The sequence below is a fragment of the Gossypium hirsutum genome, chromosome A06 (genome assembly GCF_007990345.1).
Source record: "Gossypium hirsutum isolate 1008001.06 chromosome A06, Gossypium_hirsutum_v2.1, whole genome shotgun sequence".
NCBI classification, from domain to species: domain Eukaryota; kingdom Viridiplantae; phylum Streptophyta; class Magnoliopsida; order Malvales; family Malvaceae; genus Gossypium; species Gossypium hirsutum.
The window spans coordinates 125,761,832-125,787,764 of NC_053429.1; the positions used below are offsets into that span (position 1 = coordinate 125,761,832).

The 25,933-nt window shown below is 33.6% G+C and overlaps 6 protein-coding genes and 1 pseudogene across 6 annotated transcripts; 3 read left to right on the top strand and 4 right to left on the bottom strand.

Annotated features, from left to right (window-relative positions):
* Positions 1-2,480: 2,480 nt before the first annotated feature.
* On the bottom strand, positions 2,481-3,626 carry LOC121230570 (disease resistance protein SUMM2). Its single transcript, XM_041115480.1, has one exon. It carries the CDS (start codon positions 3,624-3,626, stop codon positions 2,481-2,483), a length of 1,146 nt encoding a protein of 381 aa, XP_040971414.1.
* A 22-nt stretch (positions 3,627-3,648) lies between these two features.
* Positions 3,649-5,181, bottom strand: LOC107937361 (disease resistance protein UNI-like). Its single transcript, XM_041115481.1, has 2 exons — positions 4,690-5,181; positions 3,649-4,590 (listed from the first exon to the last, which is right to left on the bottom strand). The coding sequence occupies exons 1-2, from the start codon at positions 5,179-5,181 to the stop codon at positions 3,649-3,651; spliced, it is 1,434 nt and encodes a 477-aa protein (XP_040971415.1).
* Positions 5,182-7,991: 2,810 nt separating this feature from the next.
* Positions 7,992-11,480, bottom strand: LOC107937359 (disease resistance protein SUMM2-like; annotated as a pseudogene).
* Positions 11,481-14,330: 2,850 nt separating this feature from the next.
* LOC107937386 (RHOMBOID-like protein 5) lies at positions 14,331-15,919 on the top strand. The gene is made up of 5 exons (XM_016870257.2): positions 14,331-14,865; positions 14,941-15,104; positions 15,203-15,372; positions 15,441-15,700; positions 15,781-15,919. The coding sequence occupies exons 1-5, from the start codon at positions 14,555-14,557 to the stop codon at positions 15,806-15,808; spliced, it is 933 nt and encodes a 310-aa protein (XP_016725746.2). The 5' UTR covers positions 14,331-14,554; the 3' UTR covers positions 15,809-15,919.
* Positions 15,920-16,038: 119 nt separating this feature from the next.
* On the bottom strand, positions 16,039-17,475 carry LOC121230814 (DCC family protein At1g52590, chloroplastic). The gene is made up of 5 exons (XM_041116276.1): positions 17,183-17,475; positions 17,039-17,096; positions 16,830-16,937; positions 16,555-16,647; positions 16,039-16,407 (listed from the first exon to the last, which is right to left on the bottom strand). Exons 1-5 carry the CDS (start codon positions 17,358-17,360, stop codon positions 16,326-16,328), a joined length of 519 nt encoding a protein of 172 aa, XP_040972210.1. The 5' UTR covers positions 17,361-17,475; the 3' UTR covers positions 16,039-16,325.
* Positions 17,476-18,505: 1,030 nt separating this feature from the next.
* Positions 18,506-21,352, top strand: LOC107937384 (pentatricopeptide repeat-containing protein At1g80150, mitochondrial). The gene is made up of 2 exons (XM_016870256.2): positions 18,506-20,372; positions 20,898-21,352. The coding sequence occupies exon 1, from the start codon at positions 18,961-18,963 to the stop codon at positions 20,176-20,178; it is 1,218 nt and encodes a 405-aa protein (XP_016725745.2). The 5' UTR covers positions 18,506-18,960; the 3' UTR covers positions 20,179-20,372; positions 20,898-21,352.
* A 1,263-nt stretch (positions 21,353-22,615) lies between these two features.
* LOC107937390 (probable disease resistance protein At1g12290) lies at positions 22,616-25,925 on the top strand. Its single transcript, XM_016870263.2, has 2 exons — positions 22,616-22,867; positions 23,113-25,925. Exon 2 carries the CDS (start codon positions 23,117-23,119, stop codon positions 25,814-25,816), a length of 2,700 nt encoding a protein of 899 aa, XP_016725752.2. The 5' UTR covers positions 22,616-22,867; positions 23,113-23,116; the 3' UTR covers positions 25,817-25,925.
* Positions 25,926-25,933: the final 8 nt, after the last annotated feature.

A 25,933-nucleotide genomic window follows, 5' to 3' on the forward strand; every position in this document is an offset into this window, starting at 1 on the left:
TCATTTTAAATTTACTTTATTATAATTATAATTTGGTTAAAATAAACCATAAGTCCCTATACTTTTATAAATTTAAAATTTAATTTCTATATTTTTATTTATTAATGTAAAATTTTAAAATAAAAAAAATTTAACTTGGTAGCCATTTACATTTCATCATAATTATTAAATTATGGGGCTTGGTTCCTTTTATTTTTATTTTTTCCCATTTCCTTATTGGCACAGGCAAAAGCAAAGCAAAAACAGCAATAATTGAAGTTTTATAGTTCACACATTGATAGATGGTGGGTGGGTGCTGGGGCCTCTCTATTCTTTTGTAGATTCACTATTACCATTTCAAGATTTTCACAAATCAAATACCATATATGTATATATATAATTATAATACAGGATTAAATCATTATAAATTATAGTGAACGAAAATTAAGCTAAAAGAATATATATGATGAGATAAAGATTCACACGTTATAATTGTTTATGATAAGATTAGAATCTAAATACTCGAAAACTCAAGACATCTTTTTTTTTTTTTGTTTTAGATCGCTTTTCAATAAAATCGTGAGTAATGTATAATATTTTTATTTTAAAAATTGCAATTGGTCTAAATTGAACTTATGAAATTATAAATATATATATAACAACTTTTGCCTTTTAAAAAAAATTATTATTCGATTTTGGCCCTTCCCTATTAAACTATATTCTAGCTTTTTTTGTCTTTGGAAAGACTTATCTTTAGGTCATTTCAAAATTTTATAACAATTTTTGCCTTTTAAAAAAATTATTATTCGATTTTGGCTCTCCCCTCTTAAACAATATTCTAGCTTTGTTCGTCCTTGAAAAGACTCATCTTTAGGTCATTTTAAAATCTTATAACAACTTTTACCTTTTAAAAAAGTTATTATTCGACTTTGGCCTTCCCCTTAAACAATATTCTAGCTTTGTTCATCATTGGAAAGACTCATCTTTAGGTCATTTTAAAATCGGGGCTTCTAGTGAGTCTTTAGGAGATCCAAACAGTGAAAGTGTTAGCCTTGGTTGGGAGAAGCCTTGGTTGGAATCTCGGGCTGATCCAATAGCCAGCAGAGCAGATTGAAGCCATAGAGTGCTGAAAAGAAAAATCTAAGGTTTTATTTGGAATTACGTGGGGTTTATAGGAAAATCTAAAGTTTTTATATAAAAAAAACAATTTATCTTATTTATTTATTTATTTTATTTTTTTAAAATTAATTTTAATTTTTTCGAGTAGGAGCAAAAAACATGATATTTTATAAAGAAATTATTGATATTTATACGGAAAACTTGGACTTTTATATGAAAAAATCATTTTATCTTTTTTTAATTTTATTTATTTTTTGAATTAATATTTATTTTTTAATAAAAGAGAAAATGTTGGGGGTCTTATAAGAAATCATCTTAGAACTTAAATAACTCAAATTTTTTTTTTGTAAAAACTCATGTTTTTTTAAGAAATAAAACTAATTGTAAAAAGGACAAAAATAAAAATTTACTAAAGTTGAATGACTAAAATGAGTATATGTAATGAAAAATTAACTGCCAGTGACTAAAATGATAAAAATATATAACGAAAATGACTAAAATTTTAAAAGCATGTAATGACAATGCCCATATTGCAATTATTTACTTATTTTTTATGCCAAAAATGAAAATTTATGAAAGTGGGGTGACCAACTGTATAACTTAACCTATTATTATCTAAGTTATGTTCAATTTATACTTTGTAATAATTAATTTTGGTTGAAGTGAATCAAGAAACCTTTAATTACATTTTATGGTTCATAAAGACTAATCTTTTCGAAATTCATAATTGTCTCTCAATACAATGAGATATTCAAGATTCAAACCTAAATCTCCTTAATAGTACAAAGTGCCTTACCACTTTAACACGTATTTATTTTGCTTTTGCTCTTTGATCCTGTACTTTTATTCTCTACTTGAGGTTGCTAGAAAGTTTAGTATCAAGTCTCTCTTCACTTTTATGTTGTAAACCAATGTTTTTGTAATAAGATTAATGGTTAGATCAATTAGGCCATTAGTATCAATTTAATTGATTGATCCGATTTGATTAAATAAATTATTAAAAATTTATTTAAAATATAAAAACTTAGTTCAATTGTATCCATATTGGTTTGTGGATAAACTGATTTAAATCTTTCTACAGATTGATATATTGACCGATTTTCAATCTGATTGGTGAATTTAATTCGGGTTTTGTAGAGGTAAAATCGATAACAGGCCTATACCCAAAATTAAGCCGAATGAGATTTGATAGAACAAAAACAAGTTTACCGAAATCATATTTAGGAATAATGATTTAGATTCGTACAAAATCTGGTGTTGATATGATAGAACAAATAAATAAAATGGTAGCTAAATGGAAATAGAAGCAGCCAATTGAGAGAGAGAAAAAGAGAGATAAAAACAGCGTGAAGCACTTTGCAGTGATTAGAAATGTTTACATTTCATTTAAAAACAGTTCTAAAAGAGGGCAAAAATGCATCACCGGCGGTGGCTTCGTACTCCCATTCTATAGTTGCCCACCAATCTTTCCTTCCCAAAATGGTGACCTGATTCCCTGTAGTGTGAGAGTTGAGAGGAAGCTTCTCCAATTTCGGACAGCCCCACCATAGACAAATAGTTTTCAGACATGGGAAGGGTAGGGTATCCCAGTATATGCTCTTCAATTCTGGTAGATTGCCTAAATCAAGTGTTTCAAGCTTCATAAATGGTTTTGGGTTTGGAATTCCAACGTCGTCTGTAACTTCACCAAGTTTTTCCTCACTTAATATTTCTTCCATTTTTGCACATCCATATATGGAAAGAGACCTTAGATTTGGAGCAAGAATCAACCAGGTCACGTCTGTCAATTTGTTACAATTCAGAATTGAAACGCGGCTCAATGTGTGAAAGCATGGATTATAACTAACACTTGTAGAAAGCTTTTCCATTTTCATCTGTTCTATACTTTCACAATATTGGAAACATAATTCCTCTAGATGCTCCATATTTTCTAAGCATAAAACATTGAACACATTTGATTCTCTAAAATTACTCAATTGCAGTGCTTGAGTGTAGCTTTGAAATAAGTGGAAGCTTAGAAATCTTTCTAGTGCAGACATGCCTTTTATCCAAATTCTTATTATGTTCAAATGTTGCAAGCTTTTCAATTCCTCTATGAGATGTTCATTATTCCCATTTAGAACATTGTCTTCCTCTGGATAATCTTCAGTTATCTGGCAATGATTCATTCTAAATATTTGCAACTTGGAAAAACTAGTTATCAGATGTGGTGGGATTTTTCTGAGATAGTACATGTAACTCGACTCCAACATCTTCAATTTTTTCAAGGATTTCAACTCTATTGGCAACTCTGTTATACCAGTATAAGATAGATCAAGACATTCTAGTGAAATCAATTGAGAAATTCCCTTAGGCAATGCTCTAATCGTTCTGTTTTCTGACAAGTTGAGAACAGTTAGATGAGGTATAAAGTGGAAGAAGCCATCGCTGATCACCTCCAACTTATTTTCTCTAAGAAACAATGTTTTAAGGTTAGGACAATTAGGTGTTCCTCTGAGAAATTCAATCTTATTCTTCATCACTGACATTCTTTTTGCATCTTCCCATGCCTTAAACATCTGGTTCTTCAAGTAATTGAACCCCTGCTTTTACAAAAAACTTATTCTCACTTGCTTCAAGCTCGCATGCTATCCATAAAGTCATGTCACGAATCACATCATGCATCTTTACACAATCTTCTCCACCTATTTCACCATCTCTTTCTAATAAACTAGCACTAAGAAGAGAACTAATAATGTAGTCACCTTGCATTTGAGCTTCACTAATTCTATCAAATTCATTCAACAACCCTTCACAAAACCAATACTCTATTAATCTCTTTCTAGGAATACAATAATCTTCCGGATACATGCAACAATATAGTAGGCAAGATTTCATAGTAATAGGCAAATTCTCATAACTGAATTTTAAAAGTGAAAATACCTCTTCTTCCATTTTTGGTAATGCAGATCGCTTCAACATCTCTATTGCATATTTCCATTCTCCAGGTGTTGTCTTGCAAGCCATGGCACGACTGATTGTAATTAGTGCAAGAGGCAACCCACCGCACCTTTCAACTACTTGTTTAGCTAGGTTTGGAATATTTGAATGGCTGTTAAGAGTTTCATCTCCAACCTTATCTTGGAACAATGCCCAAGCTTTCTCCGATTCCAAGCACTCCACTTTGATTTTCTTTTGAGCTCCCATTTCACCACATACTTCCAAAGACCGAGTAGTGAAAATAAGTTTGGAACCATTTTCTTGGCTTGGTTTTGGTATCCCAACTTGGTTCAAATCCACCCTCTTCCATAAATCATCTAATAATACAACAAATCTCTTGTTGCGCAAGACCCCATAGATATCTGTAGCTTTCTGGTCAACAGTTTTATTCTTCCATGAGTCATCCGAAAACCCAAGATTTCCACTAATCCTATCTTGAATCTTTCCAACATCGTAATCTTTAGACACCAAAGCCAAGATAACAACATCGAAACCATTCGGTGTGGTGCTGAACTTCTTGTTAATTTGGGTCAAGAGTGTTGTCTTGCCAACACCCCCTAAGCCATAGAGGCCAATGACCCCCACATCTTAAACCACGATGCAGCTCCATACCTTTTGGATCGTGGACTCTAGAGCAATCGGCTGCTCTTCAGGTCTAACTACCACTGAAGTTGCGGGTTGGTTCTCCGCTACCTTCTCAAAAGCTCCCTTACTCATGTGATCATTTATTTCTTGAAGCATTTTGGCCACTTTTTTACCAAACTTGTAGCTAGACAAGCAACTCTTGGAAGCACAGCCGCCGAGGTACAAGTTATTTATTTGTTTAGGGCCATCTTCAATCACTCTTTCAGCCTCTATTATCATAGTTTCCGCTTTTGAAAGCCATAGCTGAACACGCTCAAGCCGCTTCAATAGTCGTTGTTCAGCCACAGCAACCTGCCTTTGCACATCATTCCTTTGTGCCCTAAGATCTTGAAGAGCAGCAGATAAAGTTGGAAGAGTTTGTTTAAGCTTGCATATGTAATTAGCATGGCCAGCAATGGAATCCAAGCCTCGGATGATGAAATTCTCTAAATCAATTTGGACTGAGCAGCAATTGCCCATTGTTGAGCTTAATAAAGCCTTTGATGGATAAAAACAAAGGAAAGCCTTTGATGGATAAAAACAAAGGAAACAAAATGAGGCTGTGGGTGTAAAGTGTAAAGACTAAAGAGAGTTGTTTTATTAGCGATGAAGGAGAAAGGATTTCTATGGGCAAAAGCAAACATCTCTTTCATTGGCTTTATTATTTTGATTTTTTTTCAAATGTCAAATGGATGACGAGATCAGGTTAGGTAGATTATCTTTTTAGCATTTATTTGGCATGAATGTCAAATGGATGACGAGATCAGGTTAGGTAGATTATCTTTTTAGCATTTATTTGGCATGAATCATGCACTAATAATCTCCAGTAATAAAATAAGTAGGCATGAGATTATTATGAATGAAGAATTTTTATTTAGCTGAATCTTTCCTGAAAACATCAAAAAAAAAAAACTATAATTTACCAAAATTTCTGATATTTTACACTTAACATCTTCCACATTTTCCTCTATTGTACCCTCCTCTTTGTGGCGTGAAGCTATGGTTTCTAAGTATGGCGTTGGATGCCAAAATCAGCCTATAAAGCCAAAATGTCTGAGGTATGGAAAAATGTAACTTGCCTCATTGATGATAATAAGGTTGGTAACTTCATTGGTTCTAACTGCTCTGTTCTGACTACCCAAAGAACTCGATTATTGGAGTTCTTGAGAATTAAAACGAATTCTTATGTAAAAGTTGATGGCCAAAAAGTTAAGTTTGATAAATGATTTGTAATTCGGACAATACTTCTTTGTGAGGAGGAGTTTCTTTGGCTTTTTTGCCAAGGAGGATGTGAGGCTGTTAGAAATATACCACTGTAAAATGAAATCATTTAAAATCGTGCATGAGATTTTCTATCTTATACCACTCTTAAGTGATAAAAGTAATTAAAAATTTATTTTCTTTATGTATAAAATTAAACACATTTAATTTTTGAAACAAATTATTAATTCTTAACTTTTTGAAGAAACCTTCATCAATGTTTATGAATGAATGATTTTTCTCCATCTTTTCAACCTGCATTCTAGTAATTTTTTAGCTAAGTTGATGACCTGATTGAGGGTGACATCAACTCAATCAAAGATTTTATTAATAATTTTTATTAATAGTATAGATAACGCAACGAAAAAAGGGTAATTTTGACAAATAGATGGGGTTAGATTCGTTGTCTATCTTCATATATATATTTTATCTTCATTTATTTTATTTTGGGCTCAATAAACAAGTTATTTGAAAATATATTAAATAAATTTAAAAATTTAAATATTCTAAAAATAAATAAAATAATATTAATAATATTATACAAATATTTGTTGGGTTTTAATCCATCATTTTCTTCACATTTTTACACCTAACCACACCCCTAAATAAATATAGAGGTGAGTTCACCTAGTGCAGATAACCATCTCCTTTTCCTCTTCAAACTCGCATGTTATTCATAAATCCATATCACGAATCACTTCACGTATCACTTGCTTTCTTCTTAAGCAAGTCACCAAGCTTGGTGTCTCCCCCCGGCTTAGATATCTTCGAATCACGTACCAACTTGATCTCAGTATAAACAGAACAACCGGCAATGTAAACCAAGTGTTTGGCATTCATGATCGCATCGAAAATGTCCTCCCAACATCGATGTGACTCGTAATGCTTGCTTCCAGCAAGAGGAATTTTCGGAATATCCATCAGGTATATGTGCATCCTGGTATAGGAACACACCTTACATCCCTGTCTCTGGGGATAATATATATACGGAACTCCTGGAAACTTCTGACTTACGATACCACGGTTCCAGTTCCGGTCCTTGGAAACATCGAAATAACGAATCTTGACATGGATTTTAGCCTTATCATCCAAGTTTTGCTTGTCTTCATCCTTGAGTTCAATCCACCTATCCGCTTCTTCCCCTGATAAGATATCCCCAACAGGCAAATATGCTATGCCCATTAGTTTTGCTCCAAAAGAAGTATAGAACTGGCTTGTTTGTCGATGAAGATTACGTTGTTAGCCATATGTGTGCAGTAAATGTGGAAAGACTCTTTCCAAAAAGGGTAGTCACTTTTGACTTTTCGTGTCGTTCCAACTCTAGCCTACTCGAGATCAATGATCATGTAAAGCTTCCCCGATCCTTTACTGAAACCGATCATGTCCTCAACATTTGCCACTAACTGCCATTAACAGGCATATATTTCAGACCAAGGAAAACAAAAACAAGACAGAGATGAACCAATAGAGTTGCCATAGGAAAAGGAACATCTAAGATAACAACATGAACATTTGAAATAAGGACTAAGTCACAAAAAAGGTAAACAGTACTAAGTCACAAAAAAGGTAAACAGTAGAGTTTAATTTATCATTGTCCCTTTTTAATTAATAGTCATGTATTTATATAAATACATAGAAATTGTAATCATTTAAGATCTTGTCTTACAAGCAGCATCCATATACATGTCGAGATTGCAGGTTCGTGCACCGCATCATACTTATCTTAGAGCTGTGAGCAAAGGGCATTGTCTATTGATTGACTCTGGGTGATGGATCAACTAAAATGGTTGAAGATTTCAAATTTTTTTTTTAAATCTAAGATGGAATTTGCTAATTTTCAACAAAAAGGATTGAAAAACATTTGCCTTCACTTAGCTCAGGTGTTCTTCAATTTAGAGTTTACATTCAAAACCTTAAAACTATGTTGATTGATTTAATAAACATTTTACCATAAGTTGACAATTTAATGGGTGTTTGTGGAGCCATTTGAAACCTTGTTAGACTGAATTGAAAATATTTGATAATTATCAACTCAAGTGCCATTACATTTCATTATAGTTTAGGACAAATGGAACATTGATAGCAAAATAGAAAAAAGGCAGCAGCAGCCTTATTTTTTCAAAATTCAAACATCACACAACAATGAATCACTTTGCACTTTGCAATTTTTAGGATCTTTTACAGATCATGCAGGCTTGAATGAAGCTAAAGGCTTGAAAGAAGGGAGAAAAGCATATTGAGTGGCTTCATTTTCCCATTCTACTCTTGCCCACCAATGTTTGCTTCCCTCAATAGTGAGGAGATTCCCTTTTGCACTGTCTGAGTTGAGAGGAAGCTTCTTCAGTCCTCGGCAGCCAAATATATGAATATGTTTCAGACGTGGGAAGGGTAGGGCATTCCAGTATATGCTCTTCAATTTTGGTAGACGAAATAAGTGAAGTGTTTCAAGCTTCAGAAATGGTTTAGGATATGAAATTTCAGTCACACCTGTAACTTCATCAAGTTTTCTCTCACTCAATATTTCTTCCATTTTTTTACACCCAAATATCCCAATGTAGCTTAGATTAGGTGCAAGAATCAACCAGGTCATGTCTCTCAATTTGTTACATTCGAAAATTCGAACTGTGCTCAATGTGTGAAAGCGTGAAGTATGATTAGTACTTGAAAAAACCCAGGGATGCAGCTTTTCCATTTTTATCTCCTTCATACTTTCACAATCCAAGAATTCTAGTGTCTCTAGATGCTCCAAATTTTCTAAACATAAAACATTAAACACTTTTAATACTCCAAAATCTCTAAGTTCTAGTGCTTGAGTGCAGCATCGAAAGAAGTTAAAGCTCAGGAATCTTTCTAGAGAAATCATGCTTTTTATCGTTATCGATAGTATATTCAAATGATGCAAACCTTCCAACTCCTCTATAAGCTTTTCCATACCCCAAGACAAAACATTGTCAACTCCATAATCTCCATTTCCCAGACGCCCTATTCTGAATATTTGCAATTTAACAAAATTAGATATCAATTGTCGTGGGATTTTTCTGAGATTGTGCATATAACTCAAGTCCAACATTTTTAGTTTTGTCAACAATTTCAATTCTATTGGCAACTCTTCTATGAAAGTAGCTGATAGATCAAGACATTCTAGCGAAATCAATTCCGAAATTCCTTTAGGTAGCACTCGTAATCCAAAGTTTCTTGACAAATCCAATACAGTTAGATGAGGTATAAATTGGAAGAAACCGTTGCTGATCACTTTCAACTCATTTTGGCCAAGAAACAAGGTTCTAAGGTTTGGGCATTTGGGTGTTTCTTTGAGAACTTTAATATTATTTTTCATCACTGACATTCTTTTTACTCTTTCCCATGCTTTAACATCTGGTTCTTCACATAATTGAGCCCCTGCTTTTACAAAAAAAATTATTTTCTGTTACTTCGAGCTCGCGTGTAATCCATAAAGCCATGTCACGGATCACATCATGCATCTTCACAGAATATTCTCCATCCCTTTCCAATAAACATGCACTAAGAAGAGAGTTGACAATATAGTCTCCTTGCATTTGAGCATCACTAATTCTATCAAATTGATTCAACAGCCCTTCACAAAACCAATACTCCACTAATCTCTTTTTGGGAATACAATAATCTTCAGGATGCAGACAACAATATAGGAGGCAACATTTCATTGTGACATCAGGCAAATTATCATAACTGAATTTTAAAAACGGAAATACCTCATTTTCCATTTTTGGCAATGCACATCGCTTCAACATCTCAATTGCATATTTCCATTCCCCAAGTGTTGTCTTGCAAGCCATGGCACGACCGATTGTAATTAGTGAAAGAGGCAACCCACCGCACCTTTCAGCTACTTGTTTAGCTAGGTTTGGAATATCTGGATGGCTGTTGAGCGTTTCATCTCCAACCTTATCTTGGAACAATTCCCACGGTTCCAGGCATTCCACTTTGATTTTCTTTCGAGCACCCATTTCGCCACATACCTCCAAATATCGAGTAGTAAAAATAAGTTTGGAACCATTTTCTTGGCTTGGTTTTGGAATCCCAACTTGGTTCAAATCCATCCTCTCCCATAAATCATCCAATAATACAACAAATCTCTTGTTACTCAAGATCCCATAGATATCTACAGCTTTCTGGTCAACACTTTTATTCTTCCAGGATTCCAAAAAACCAATATTTTCACCAATCCTATCTTGAATCTTTCCAACATCGTAATCTTTAGACACCAATGCCCAGATAACAACTTTAAAGTCATTCCCTGTGGTGCCGAACTTGTTGTTAATTTGGGTCAAGAGTGTTGTCTTGCCAACACCCCCTAAGCCATAGAGGCCAATGATCCCCACATCTTTGTCCTCGATGCAGCTCCATACCTTTTGGATTGTCGATTCTAGAGCAACCGGCTGCTCTAAAGGTCTAACTACCACTGAAGCTGCGGGCTGATCCTCTGCTACTTTCTCAAAAGCTCCTTTACTCTTATGATCACTTATTTCTTGAAGCATTTCGGCCACCCTTTTACCAAACTTGTAGCTAGACAAGCAATTCTCGGAAATGCAACCACCGAGACACAAGTTATTCATTTGTTGAGGACCATGTGAAACCAAATTTTCAGCCTCTATTATCATAGTGTCCGCTGTTGAAAGCCATAGCTGAACTCGCTCAAATGGCTTCAATAGTCGTTGGTCAGCCACATCAACTTCCCGTTGCACGTCATTTCTTAGCGCCCTCAGTTCTTGAAGGGCAGCAGATAAAGTTGGAAGAGTTTGTTTAAGCTTGCAGACATAATTAGCATGACCGACAATGAAATCCCAGCCACGAAGAAGGAAATTCTCGAAACTACATTGTACGGAGCAGCAATTGCCCATGATTCTGGTAAATGAAGGATAAAATAAAGGAAACAAGTGAGATGTGGATGCAAAGAGAATTGTGTTAAAAATAAAGTCAGGTAATGTGGAGAAGTCAACGAAAAATGAAGTTAAAGAAGATGGGGTTTAAACAGATTGAGGTAGAAGGCGGTTGTGGTACAGTTATGAAGAGGACGCACATCAAATGAAGTTAAAGAAGATAGGGTTTCAACCATAAGAGCTTTCATTATGGATAGTAAAGATAAAGCAAGCAGATTCATAGAGTACAGAGAAGGAAAAGTAGCTTACTTTTTTAGCCAAAGATACGAAGAAGACAGGTAGTGGATGGAAGAAGATCCACCAAATTAGCACTGGTCTCGACTCTTTTCTTTAGTTGGAGCAGATGCAGTAGCAGAATTCTGGTGAAAGATAGTTGGAATTTGAACAACTATGAAGAACCGATCAGGCTTGCTGTGATTATCTAAGTCTTGTGCTTGGAGATCAAGAAATTTTTTATTATAATTTGACCTCTATTATTACATTGACCTCTATTATTTCAAGAACCATTTTCCATGGAGATCAATTAAAAGGTTTTCAAAATTGAATCCATCAACTTATCGATTTGTTTTGATTGATTTGATCTACCTATTTATGAATTAATCGGCTCGAGTTAATTCATAGACAATTTTAAATTATGAAGTTTGATATCAGTTGCGATTTTAAAATAAACAAAATTTGAAGTGTAATTAAAATTTTTATGACATTAATGAGAATTTAAAAAATTAAAAAGGATTAAATTAAAATTTTTAAAATAAAAAATTTCTCATTTATATTGATTGATGGTAGGTGGGTGATGGGGCCTCTCTATTCTTTTGGAGATTAATTAAATTATGGGTTTTGAATTTTGATACCAACCTTTTACTTTTCTCATTTCCCAATCTTTGACTTTTATTATATAATATTAAATTTATCTTTTAATATTTATATTTTTATTAATTTAAATTTTATTTTATTTTTAAGTTAAATTTAATCATCACTCTTTTAAAAAGAGTTAAATTATTCTTTTAATGAAAGTATTGAGTAAAATATTTTTTTAAACTATGTTGGCGTAGCAACCCGCATAGTAGTTAATGTATACTTCATATGCGTGCTACCGTATTTAAAATTTTAAAATTTTAATTAGTATTTATGTTTAGTCTAATTTTGAAAACCATAAAAAAATGCAAGTAAAGAATAACATGTATTTCTTTCATTTATTTTAAGTTTAAATATGTTGGAGATTCTTATATTTTTTGAAATTTAAAATTTAGTCGCTACATTTTAATTTTGAGACATTAAATCCATGTATTTCTTTTTATTTAAAAATCTTGACCTCTCTATCCAATTTTTATGTTAACGTTATTGACGTTATTTTTAAATATTCCACATCATCTATGTTAATTTTTTTTAACGATACTTTCATAAATATATTTAAAAAATGCAGTTTGAAAAAGAAAAAACAAAGGTTGATGGTCAAAACAAGCTCAAAAATACAATTAGGACCATTTTGACAAAGCATGTAATGTTAGTGGCTAAATTTGTCATTAAGCCTTAAAAAAAGTAAATTACAACACAGGTCCCCTTAAAATAGCATTGTTCCTATTCTAGTCACTTTAATTTTTCTTGTTAGTTAGTCTCTCTAATTAAGATAATTATTTGGATTGGTCACTGCTATTAAAAATTTTGTTAATCCACTAACGGATTGTTAACGTGACACATTAGCTTATTGAATAATTAACACATAATTTTTTTAATAATTTTATATAATATAATAAAATCCTTAAAATAATATTTATAAGTTTTTAGTAATTTCACAATTGACTTAAAATTCCTTAATGGACCACTTACAATTTTTTAAAAATACTTCAATTTTTTCATTAAAAAAAGTACTAAAAAGTTCAATTGTTTTGAATATGTAAACCAAATAAAATAAATGGTAAACTATAAAAATAGTCGGTTTTGTTTATTTCGGATTATATTTTGTTCATTTATATTTAAAATGTTACGTTATCATTTTATTACGAAGTAGTCACTCTACCATTAAATTCTATTATCTCCCTAACGACAGTCCTACATGACAGTCCAAATGAGTTTTAAATGCCAACTTGGATGTCCTACGTGGTGGTCCAAATTAAATTTATTTAATTAAAAACATATTTTCATCCTAATAACTAGATATCCAAGTTAGCATTTAAAACACATTTGGACTGCCACATAGGACTGTCGCTAGGGAGGTAATAGAGTTTAACAATAGAGTAATTACTTCGTAATAAAACGATAACGTAAATGACTAAAATGTAAATTGAAGTAAATAGAAGTGATTATTTTTACAATTTAACCTAAAATAATTACACAAATATGTAATGTATGTGTAATTACAAATAATCAAATTAAAATTCAATTATTGGATCACTTTTTAAACACAGTTAAATCGATTTTAAATTCAAATTTATTCCCTCGACCATTATTATATCCTAGATGGTCTAATGTTATAAGAATTGTACTAAGGATCGGTCAGATTATTGATTCTCGATTCAATCATAATAAAATTAAAATTTTTAATATTTTAAATTAATAAATACAAATAAATAATAATAGCATAAACATCCATTTTATAAATTATAACAATAAAATTAAATATTTAATTTAGTTTCAATCTAGTTCGTCTGATTTTTTATTTCTTTACTCCTTTTTAATTATATGGGTAAAATTATTTCTTCAGTCATTCTCAATTTTGAAATTGAGCAAATTGTTCTTTCTGAAAATATCAAAGTAATTTAGTTTCTGTCAATCTCGAAAGTGAGAAACTAAGAACAATTTAATGCTTTCATCAATTGTACATGATTTTAATTGGTATAATAACAAATTCAACCCTCAAAGTCAATGCATTTTGTCAATTTAGTTCTAATTTAACAAATTTATCTTGAATTAAGGCCAGAATGACGAAATATGTAAATATTGAAGGCTAAATTTGTCATTACACCAATAAAAAATTTATGTACAATTGACAAAAAATATTAACGTTATGATTAATTGTCTTTAGTTGCTCACTTTCGAAATTAATAAGATTAAATTACTCCACTTTTTTAAAGAGGGACTAAGTTACTCAATTTCAAAATTGAGAATGATTAAACAGACTTTTCACCAATTATAAGATATCAGTAGAACCATCGAACTAATTTCCATTTTACTTGATCAATCCAATTTGATTCTAACAATCAAAACTCTAAACTTCGCATTATAGAAAATTAAAAAAAAAACAATAATCGAGTCGAATTTTTTTTTTTTAAAAAACCCAACAAGATTGTTGATTTTATCTTTGTTTTTTAGGTAAACTTTTTTCCGATTGTTTTAGTATAATCAAGACTTAAAATTGGTTATATATAGTATATATAATTAATTAGATATCTTTCAAAAATAAATTAGATAATGAATAAGATGGTTTTTGCCCAAAAGGAAAACAAGTTGTATTAGTGGGAAAAAGAAGAAAAAACAACACCAAAGATTAAAACCAATTATACCAACATAGCAAAATTCATTCGTTGCCACCCAAATTCTCTTCATTTCTTCTGTGTTTCTCTCCCTCGCTTTCTTTGGTGCATAATCGCACCTTCCACCACCACCGCCACCCTATCTGACGACGGCGACGGCCTCGAAACCCTTTTGCATCACGTTACTTCTTCACAATCATAGGGATGGGGCAGCCATCACGGCCATCACCATCACCACCTGTACAACTAACACCGTCTCACAATGATATCAAGAAAGGATCGAAAAGGCCACGTCATAAGTCGAAAATACCTCCTCCTCCACCACCAAAACTGTGGAAACCATGGTTCACGCCTCTCGTGTTCGTGGCTAACACTTCGGTATTTATTTATACCATGTATGTCAATGATTGTCCACATACAAGTGGGACTTCAAAATGTATTTTGTATGAATATTTGGGAAGGTACTCGTTTCAACGTTTTAAAGAAAACCCTCTCCTTGGCCCTTCATATATCACGTAAGAATTTGATCCTCTTCATATATACGTATATGCATATACATGCATGATATAATATTTGTTTTTTAACAACAGGCTGAAGACACTAGGGGGCCTTGATTGGACTCAAGTGGTAGAAGAGAAGGAATATTGGCGTCTCTTCTCATGCATGTGGCTTCATGCTGGACTTGTCCATTTACTAATAAATATGTTAAGCCTTTTAGGCCTTGGAATCCGATTGGAACATGAATTTGGGTTCGGTAAGAACTTTTATCTTCAAAATGCTGATAATGGGTGTGTGCTTTTTTTGTTTTGTTTTGTTTTGTTTTTTATTTCCAAGTTACTTGAAAAATTGCAGTGAGAATCGGGCCGTTATACATGATTTCCGGCTTCGGAGGTAGCTTGACGTCTGTTTTATCTCTGGCTAGGAAAAGTATCGTCTCCGTTGGTGCATCCGGTGCGCTTTTTGGCCTGTTGGGATCCATGCTTTCGGAGCTCATTACGAACTGGTCGAACTATACGAACAAGGTGAACACAACATCTTCAATCTCCTCTTTTAGTACCCGAACCGTGGGATCTAACTCTTGTTTATTCAGTGTTCAGCTCTGTCGACGATGTTGTTGATTATTTGCCTGAATCTTGCCATTGGATTTCTACCTCGAGTCGATAATTCCGCTCATATAGGAGGGTTTGTATCCGGATTGCTTGCCGGATTTGTCCTTCTAATGCGACCTCAGTACGGATACATAAGCAGCAAGCATGTTCCAGAGGGATATCAGATAAAACATAAGGTTGCAAAGCACCAAGTGCACCAGTATGTGTTATTTGGTATCTCCTTAGTCCTGTTAATTACCGGGTAAATGACACGATCTACCAAAGATTTCAAGACTGAAATTCACCCACTTTCAGCTAACTTTCTAGAATTCTTTTTTGCAGATTTGCAGTTGGCTTATCAAAGGCTTAGAAGGCCATAGTTTTTAAAACCAAGCCTTGCATGGTGGATTAGGAGACTATTCTTTGTATGGTATCATAAACTCCCTTTTCATCCTGTTTTTATGTGCAGAGTAAAATGGGAACGATACGTTCGAGCTTTCAGTACATTTCGACATGGTTTTCATGAGGCAGAATTTGAACCCTGAATCCCTAGCTCTCATTCAAAGGATTATAATCAATAGGCTATATAGGACTATTATAGATATAAATGTATACCCTTGATGCATTCTTATATATGCATGCACAAATCTTCAATTGTTCTTGTTTCAATCAAACATTACTTTGAGGAGGCTATTATCTTCCTCCATAGAAACTACCTGTTTAATAGGGCATGAAACAGTGTAATAAACACGAACAACGCCACATTTACACACGGTATGTTTAATATATGTATTGTAATCATAGTTTAAAGATTTCGGAACGTTTCATCATTTACATTATCGATCAAGAAATGCAAGGCATTGTAACTTACTATTCATTGTATTGATTCATATCTCACATGAGTCCGAATACCCGAAAATCGCATACCGGTTGTTTGCGACATTGTCGTACATGAAGTCCCTTACGAACCTGCAATTGATGCAAACAGCAAAACAAATAAATGATGACAGAGATCTCCATTGACAACCTATACAAGCTAAGTGTTATGGTCCGGCATTACGGCACAACTATGCCGGACTATGACACTAAAGGTAGAAACAGAATAGGGTGACTTACAAAGGTACAAACTGTAGAAAGAATGCAAGCTGAGGGAAAGGCAATTCTAGGTATTCCATGACCTTCAAGACTGCTTCTGATTTAATATATGATCTGAAATCCATTAGCAAAATCAGTTTCGTACTATCCGATGCTCACATTCGAGTCGAAATTACTTAGGTTTAATGATCAAACAAGAGAGAATAGTGAAAAAACCATTTTTGCAGTAGCTAAAAACAAGACAATAAGCACAACCCAAAAAATTTTAAGATTGACAGTGGTGAATAAAACAATACCTATCTTTTTCAACAAGAACAACACTAGAAATATCATCAGGAGCTCTACCAGATCTCCTCAATAGCTTCTTCCCTGATTCACTTTGAAGAGCTTCAAACCTTATTCTCCTATAAAAAAATCATCATAACATAGATAAATTTTAAAACCCATACTTGTAAAACTGTAAATATATATGTATGTATATATACATATACACATATATACTGACCTGTTTCGATCAACATTACGAACAAACCTGACGCCACCATTACATAAGTTGCAAACTCCTGTTGAAAACAAAACAAGAATTTAATTAAGACTAAACAGGAATTGTTTTGTTTGAGGAAAATAAGGAGAGGATTATTATAATTACCATCGAACAACATGATGGGTCTGGTATCTTGGTCGAAAAAACTGGAAGTGGCTTCGACCCAGTTCACAGTATCGGGCCGTGAAGGGGATAGAGTTGCGAAAATGGTTGACCGGTGTCTGAATCGAGCAGGAGGGGACAAGGTTAACCATGTGCAGCCATTGGAAAGTGGAAGCGCCATTGAAAGACAGCAGTAGTTGAAAGCTTCTGTTTTTTCTTTCTTTTTCTTTTTGTGTTAAAAGCCAGGTTCAGTGGAGATTTGTATTGTATGGCTCTACGTGTAGTTTTGTCCACCATTATTTAGAACTCCAAACAAAAATCAGGTTTTTTGTATAACTGATCATGCGACACCTGGCTTGAAAGCCAGAGTCGAAAATTTGAAAAATAATAAAAATTAAATATAAGTTCAAAAAATGATTTTAGACAAAAATTTGTTCAATTCAAATGTAAAAAAAAAGAAAAAATAATGTTAGTTTTATTGTTTGGTGTCGTTTTATTATTATATTATTATTATATTATTGTTATTATTTGAATATTAATTTTATTACTAATTTTAAGGTATTTACTTACATCTATCTTAATGTGTTATTTGAGTAAAAATAATTTATTTTCTTTTAATTTATTCGGCCCAAATCGAATTTTAGCATTTTCTTTTATCTTGATTGGATTTAGATAAAATTTTAGACTCAACTTTAGGTTGGATTTGGGCCTAAAAAATAGACCTAAAATTTTATTGAAACTCGACTTAAATCTAGTCCGACCCGACCCATGATCACTTCTAGTTTTAGACACAAATAATAATTTATTTCAAAATAAAGTTAAATATATTATACTATAAAAATTAAATTATTAAATTATGTATAAATTGTAATAAATAAATTAAGTATAAAAACATATTTTTTATATTTATATTTGGTAAATCGAAATTTGGACAATTATTTAATCCATGGAAATTTTTAATGGTATAAATTTTTTTTGTCTGGTCTTAAATATAAATTTGAAATTTTATTAAATTCCATTAATATTCACAAATTATTAACCTAAATCTTTTTAGGTTCATCCACATTATTTTTTAATAAAATATGTTTTTTATTTAATCATTAATAATTTTAATTTATTTTGAAATTTAAGCATAAATAATTTTAAAATTTTTATTCTATATTTAATTTCCATAAAATATAATTTAAACATTTTTATTATATATTTAATTTTCATAAAATATAATTTTCAATCCGGCCCAAGCCATGCCATAGATACCTCTACCTACCAACAGCCCATAAACCCTAAATTTTCGACCCATGTTTAGCAGAAGGCAGTGTGGATTCTGATCCGGTCAACCAAAACGCCCATAGATTTAAACCCCAGCAACATATGTGGAAAAACCTAAACCCCAAGCCCTCATCACCACCACCACCACCATAACCAGCAGGGAGCAATACAAATGAACTCTCTTTCAGATCCCTTTTAACTTCTTCGGTAAACTTATCTTCTTCATTTCTCTTTACTGAAGTTTATTTTCTGGGGTTTTTTTAATATACTTTGCCTTTTAATCTGCGTTTCTGAGCTGTTCATTTCATTCAAGATATTGGGTTTTGGTTTTCATTTTCAAACTCAAATCTGGGTATTGTGTTTTTTGATGATTTGTTGATAATGGTGCCTTTGGAGAATCGGTTCTTGTAATATCTGGGTATGATTGATTATATTAGGTTCATGTCTTTGGGACTGTGATTCTTAATTTTGTTAAATGGGTAATTAAGAGTTTTGTAGATGGTGTCTTATGGATGAGAGGATATCAGAACATGTTATTTCTGCGACAAATTCGCAGATTTTTTCGCATTGCAGCTCACTCAAAGCAATTTCCGAAGACAATACCTTTAGAAGAACCTGCTCTTTCGAAGCTTAAATTGGAAAGAGACCCCGATAAGTTATTCAATTTATTTAAAGAAAATGCCCACAATAAACTTGTTGTTGAAAACAGGATTGCTTTTGAAGATACGGTTTCAAGATTAGCTGGGGCTGGCCGATTTGATCACATTGAGCATTTACTTGAGCACCAGAAAACTCTTCCGCAAGGAAGGCGAGAAGGGTTCATAATGAGGATTATAATGTTGTATGGTAAGGCTGGAATGGTTCAGCATGCTATTGATACTTTCCGTGATATGCATTTGTATGGATGTAAGAGAACCGTTAAATCTTTAAATGCTACACTTAAGGTTTTATCTCAAACTCGTGATTTGAGAGCTATCGAGGCTTTTCTTGCTGAGGTTCCACAGGATTTATTTGTTGAATTGGATGCATATACGGTTAATATAGTTGTCAAGGCGTTTTGCGGAATGGATTTTCTTGATAGCGCTTTTTTGTACATGGTACAGATGGAACGGTTGGGAATAAAGCCAGATGTTATTACGTACACAACACTTATCTATGCATCCTATCAAAAGAACCGTTGCGAGATTGGCAATGGGTTGTGGAATCTTATGGTGTATAAGGGGTGTAAACCTAATCTTACAACTTTTAACGTTAGGGTCCAGTATTTGATTAATAGGAGACTAGCATGGAAAGCTAATGATGTAATGCGTTTGATGAAGAAAATTGGTATAGAGCCAGATGAGGTTACTTACAATTTGGTAATCAAAGGTTTTTGCCAGGCCGGTTATCTTGAAATGGCTAAAAGGGTTTATTCTTCTCTAGAATTTCATAGCACGTATAAGCCGAATGCTAAGATTTACCAGACGATGATTCATTATTTGTGCAAGGGAGGTGAGTACAATTTGGCCTATACAAGGTGTATAGACTGCATGAGAAAGAATTGGTTTCCAAGTGTGGATACTATTCATTCACTGGTTCAAGGCCTAACGAGAAATGGGCAATTGAAAAAGGCTAAGAGGATAATGAGATTGGTTAGGAATCATAGACCACCTTTTTCCTCAAGTCAATTTGATTCTTTGCAATCTATTTGTCGAAGAAGTGATGGATTGAAACCCAACCAGTTTGATTAATGTATAAACACGGCTTAAAAGAAGCTAATAATTCTTTCAGTCCATGCAGTTGTAGTTTTACAAAACTAATTGGAGATAGATTTTTACGGTTCACAATAACATCAAAGCAGCGGCAGATCCCATTTTTGTTGAATTAATTTGGTGTGAGTCTCAGATTAATGAGAATGCCAATGGAGAGCATAATCCAAATTCCTGTAAGTCATCATGCAATTACACTCTATCCTGGTTTCCTTCATTCTTTAACATGCAGTACCTTTGGTACAATGAACGATGTTTTGCTATTGCAATTCCGTTTGTCTCTTAGTGAAGCATGCATATGGTGTTTGACATTCCATAGGCATTAATTCTTATCTCTGTGAAGCATGCATATGGTGTTTGTAATTCCATAGGTGTGTTTTATCTTCTGTGCCTGCTAATGCCTGTTTTCATATGTAAGCTTTGGCTCCTAAACTAGGAGTCAGATTGCCTTTTGCCCCCTCTACTCAAAAAATGAGGAAATTAGCCCCTTTACACCAGTTTTTAACAGGAGAAATTGATGAAAATTTTAACTGCTCTTTGATTTAATGTATGGGGACTACTTTATTTTTCTCATTTTTTGAGTAGAGGAGCCAAAATACAATCCGACACCTAGTACAAGGGTCTCCATGGTACTTGTACCGTAAGCTTTCAAATTGGTTGTTACTTGGATTCTAAGGTGTTGATTGTATGAAATGTTTCAGCTTCAACCAAACACTTTCACTCGACGAGCATCGGTACCATTTGCTTTTCGGCAGGACCGGGAGGTGCACTTGGATGCATTCTACTTGTTAAAAAAATTTGAGTTCTGTTTCTTCCGTGGAAGTGCATTATTTACAAGGCTCTAAGAAGGGTGAACAACAGCCTGTGAAACTGAATCCTTGGGTGAAAAACAAAAGAGAAAAATGCAGCTACTGGTTTTTGTAATGTCATATTTGTTTTTGTAATGGGGGCTCAGTGGAAGAATTCTATAACATTTTTTTTCTGAACTTTGTGTTCCACAGGTTTCAACCTAACTTGTAAATGTGTTCCTTCAAGCTATCATTCCTTTTTGCTTGTGAAATGGCACTGCTATGCTCCTTACACCAATAGTAGTTTTGTAGATTTTTTTTTTAAATTTTACAAACGAATTAATAAATTATTTAATTTATTTTTTGAATGGAAGGGTATATTTTTCCACTTATTTTTGCTTGTGAAGTCAAATAAATGAGATAATTGATGATCTTTTTCATGTAACAATTCCAGTTTCTTGTATGCTCCCATGAGAGACAACAATATTGAAATGACCAAATGCTTGATGATCGCATATTAGTTTTACTAGTTCTACAAAATCATCCATGGATGATTGCATCTCTTAAACCAACTTGATCATTTTAGAGAGCTTCAAATTATCTCTGTTTTGCAATTTCATATTGATTCCTTACCGCCATTCTGCAGTGTTGCTCGGTTCCGATCTGTTGTGGAGTGACATCTTGATGTCGAGGTCACGGGTTTTGGTTGTTGTGGCCGACCTATCAGACTAGATTTTTTGGGCTGGCAGACATGTATTTTGCAGCATGAGTGACCATTTGGATGGAACCCTTTATGTAGATAAGATGGTTCAAACAACTTTCAGAACTGCTCAAAAAATGGGATCGGTCTCTAAATGAAGGGTGTCCGCTAGCTTGGTTTTTACACACCAATTCACCCCAAGCATGTGCAAGAAATGAAGAATTAAAGATCTAATTAATGTTCCTTGAGTTCTTTGAATTGAAAAGATATAGCCATGGCATTTGTAAAATATACATGGCAAATTTTCTCTCATCCCCTGTTCCATTATTACCTCTTTTTATGTGGTTGTTAAGTCATTGTTTATCATAAGGTACACTATATCCAAATTCACTCTAATTGTTATAAGTATACAATTTGGTCATTAAATCTTCGTGGCAATACTTTCTAATCCAATACTTTCGGCTGATAAGTTATGGATTTAGTACTTGTATTTTGATTTGGTAATTTTCAATCCATGTACTTTCAGATTTTGAAAATTTTAATCTTGACTAAATGATAGATATTAATTTTATTAAGTTCTATTATTTTTAAAATTTTATATGTCAAACATATTATCGCATGCGGAATACTATGCCAACTTGCTATTTTCATATATTATTCACACAAAAAATTAATTAATTGACTTAACGATTATCGTTTGCCTTAAAACTGAAATTTTAAAATTCAAAAAATATAGAGACTAAAAATGATCTAGTTAGAGAATATAAGCTAAATCTATAATTTTATGCATAATATAGGACTAATAATATAGTTTAACCAAACAAATTTAATTGCTACCATTTGGATAGGATTAAAATTTCAAAATTCAAAAAGTACAAGGACTAAAATTGATCAAACTAAAATAAATGTACTAAATCTACAACTTACACAAAGCTCAAGGTCCAATAAAAGAATTTGACCTAAAAAATCTAGAAACAAAAGAAAAAGGAAGAGTCGAGTCAAGAGTAGAGAGGATGACAAATTGAGGATAATGGGGGCTTCGACGTGGTGGTCAAGCTGGCCAAGTATGCCGGAGATATGAGGTCGTGGAAGTAATCGGTTGTGTAAGATAAAAAAAAAAAAGGAATTGAAGAAGAAAGAATCGTGGAACTTGGTCTACGGCTTCAACTCAAATCCTCCTCCGGTAAAATCACTTTTGCTTGATCTTTTTCTTTTCTTTTATCATTTTTAATGTGGCTTTGTTGTTATTTTCATGTCACTTTATCAAATATTATTTCCATCGTCATCATCATCGTATTGGCTGCATGTAGTAATTTCTAATATTTTGTTATGTTCTTATTCATATTTGTATGTTTAATCTAATCTAATTATTTAGTAATTTCCTTACTCGTATTTGTATTCTTAATCTAATCTAATTTACTTTACCAGAATCATGGGTAATTGCTGCTCAGTCCAAATTGGTTTAGAGAATTTCATCATTCGTGGCTTGGATTCCATTGTTGGCCATGCTAATTACGTATGCAAGCTTAAACAAACTCTTCCAACTCTATCTGTTGCTCTTCAAGAACTGAGGGCACTAAGGAGCGACATGCAAAGGGAGGTCGATCTGGCTGAACAACGACTATTGAAGCCATTTGAGCGAGTTCAGCTATGGCTTTCAAAAGCAGAAACTATGATAACAGAGGCAGAAAAGTTGATTGCAGATAGCCCTCAACAAATGAATAACTTGTGTCTCGGCGGCTGTGCTTCCAAGAATTGCTTGTCTAGCTACAAGTTTGGTAAAAAAGTGGCCAAAATGCTTAAGAAAATAAATGATCATAGGAGTAACGGAGCTTTTGCAAAGGTAGCAGAGAGTCAGCCTGCAGCTTCAGTGGTGGTAAGACCTGAAGAGCGGCCAATTGCTCAAGAATCCATGATCGAAAAAGTATGGAGCTGCATCGAGGACAAAGATGTGGGGGTCATTGGCCTCTATGGCTTAGGGGGCGTTGGCAAGACAACACTCCTGACTCAAATTAACAATAAGTTCAGCACCACACCAAATGATTTCGATGTTATAATTTGGGCACTGGTGTCTAAACATTCTGATGTTGGAAAGATTCAAGATAGAATTGGTGGAAACATTGGCTTTTCAGATGCATTCTGGAAGAGTAAAAGTGTTGACGAGAAAGCTGTAGATATCTATGGGGTGTTGTGCAACAAGAGATTTGTTGTATTATTGGATGATTTATGGGAGAGGGTGGATTTGAACCAAGTTGGGATACCAAAACCAAGCCAAGAAAATGGTTCCAAACTTATTTTCACTACTCGATCTTTGGAGGTATGTGGCGAAATGGAAGCTCGAAAGAAAATCAAAGTGGAGTGCCTGGGACCAGACAAGGCTTGGGAATTGTTCCAAGACAAAGTTGGAGATGAAACTCTCAATAGTCATCCAGATATACGAAAACTAGCTGAAGAAGTAGCCGAAAGGTGTGGTGGGTTACCTCTTGCATTAATTACAATCAGTCGTGGCATGGCTTGCAAGACAACACCTGGGGAATGGAAATATGCAATTGAAAAGTTGAAGCGATCTTCATTGCCGAAAATGGAAAATGAGGTATTTCCACTTTTAAAACTCAGTTATGATAATTTGCCTAACGTGACAATGAAATGTTGCCTCTTATATTGTTGCCTGTATCCAGAAGATTATTGTATTCCCAAAAAAAGATTAGTGGAGTATTGGTTTTGTGAAGGGCTGTTGAATGAATTTGATAGAATTTGCGAAGCTCAAATGCAAGGAAACTACATTATCAACTCTCTTCTTAGTGCTTGTTTATTGGAAAATGGTGGTGAAATAGGTGGAGAAGATTGTGTTAAGATGCATGATGTGGTTCGTGACATGGCTTTGTGGATAGCGTGTGAGCTTGAAACAAAAGAGAAATTTTTTGTAAAAGCAGGGGCTCAATTATTTGAAGAACCAGATGTTATGGCATGGGAAGGTGCAAAAAGAATGTCAGTGATGAAAAACCAGATTGAAGTTCTCAAAGGAACACCTAAATGCCCTAACCTTCGAACTTTGTTTCTTAGCGAAAATAAGTTGCAGGTGATCAGCAATGGCTTCTGCCGGTTTATTCCTCATCTAATGGTGTTAAACTTGTCAGAGAATATAGGTTTACGAGCATTGCCTGAGGGAATTTCACAATTGACTTCACTACAATCTCTCGATTTATCCTGGACTAGCATAACAGAGTTGCCAATGGAGTTGAAATCTTTGACAAAACTGAAAATGTTGGACTTGAGTTACACATACGATCTCAGGAAAATCCCACCGCATCTGATATCTAGTTTTTCCAAATTACAAATATTTAGGGCATGGTGCACGACAAGTGGAGACTATCCAAAGGAAGATAATGTTCTGAATGGGGACAATGAAAATCTTACAGAAGAGCTGAAAAGTTTGCGACATTTGAACACACTAACGATACCACCAATTAAAAGCTTGTTTGCTCTAGAAAGATTTGTGAGCTTCCACTTGTTTCAATGTTGCACCCAAGCACTACATTTGAGGCATCTTAGAGAGTCAAATGTGTTTAATGTTTTATGCTTGGAAAACATGGAGCGTCTAGAGACATTATATTTCGAGGGTTGTGGAAGTATAGAGGAGATTAAAATGGAAAAACTGTCTCCGAATACTAATTATACTTCAACCTTTCACACATTAAGCCATGTTGTAATTAGAGGTTGTAATAAGTTGGTAGATACAACCTGGTTGATTCTTGCTCCTAATCTATGCTACATTTCGATATTTGGTTGTGCAAAACTGGAAGAAATATTGAGTGAGAGAAAACTCGGTGAAATTGCAGATGTGGTTGGAATACCATATCCTAAACTATTTTTGAAGCTTAAAACACTTGCTTTAGGTTATCTACCAGAATTGAAGAGCATATATTGGGATGCCTTACCCTTCCCAGGTCTGAAAAGTATTTCTTTGTTGGGTGATTGTCCAAAACTGAAGAAGCTTCCTCTCAACTTAGACAGTGCGAAAGGGAATCAGATCACCATTTTGGGAAGCAAAGATTGGTGGGCAACTGTGGAATGGGAGAATGAAGCCACTCGAGATACTTTTTTGCCCTCTTTCAGATATTTTCCTAAATGAAATGTACAAAATCCTAAAGACTGAGTAGTGCTTTGTTGAATCGTTGTTGTATGATATTTCATTTTTGACAAAATAAAGAGGTTTCCATAAGAGAGAATTACTATATTCATCATCTTT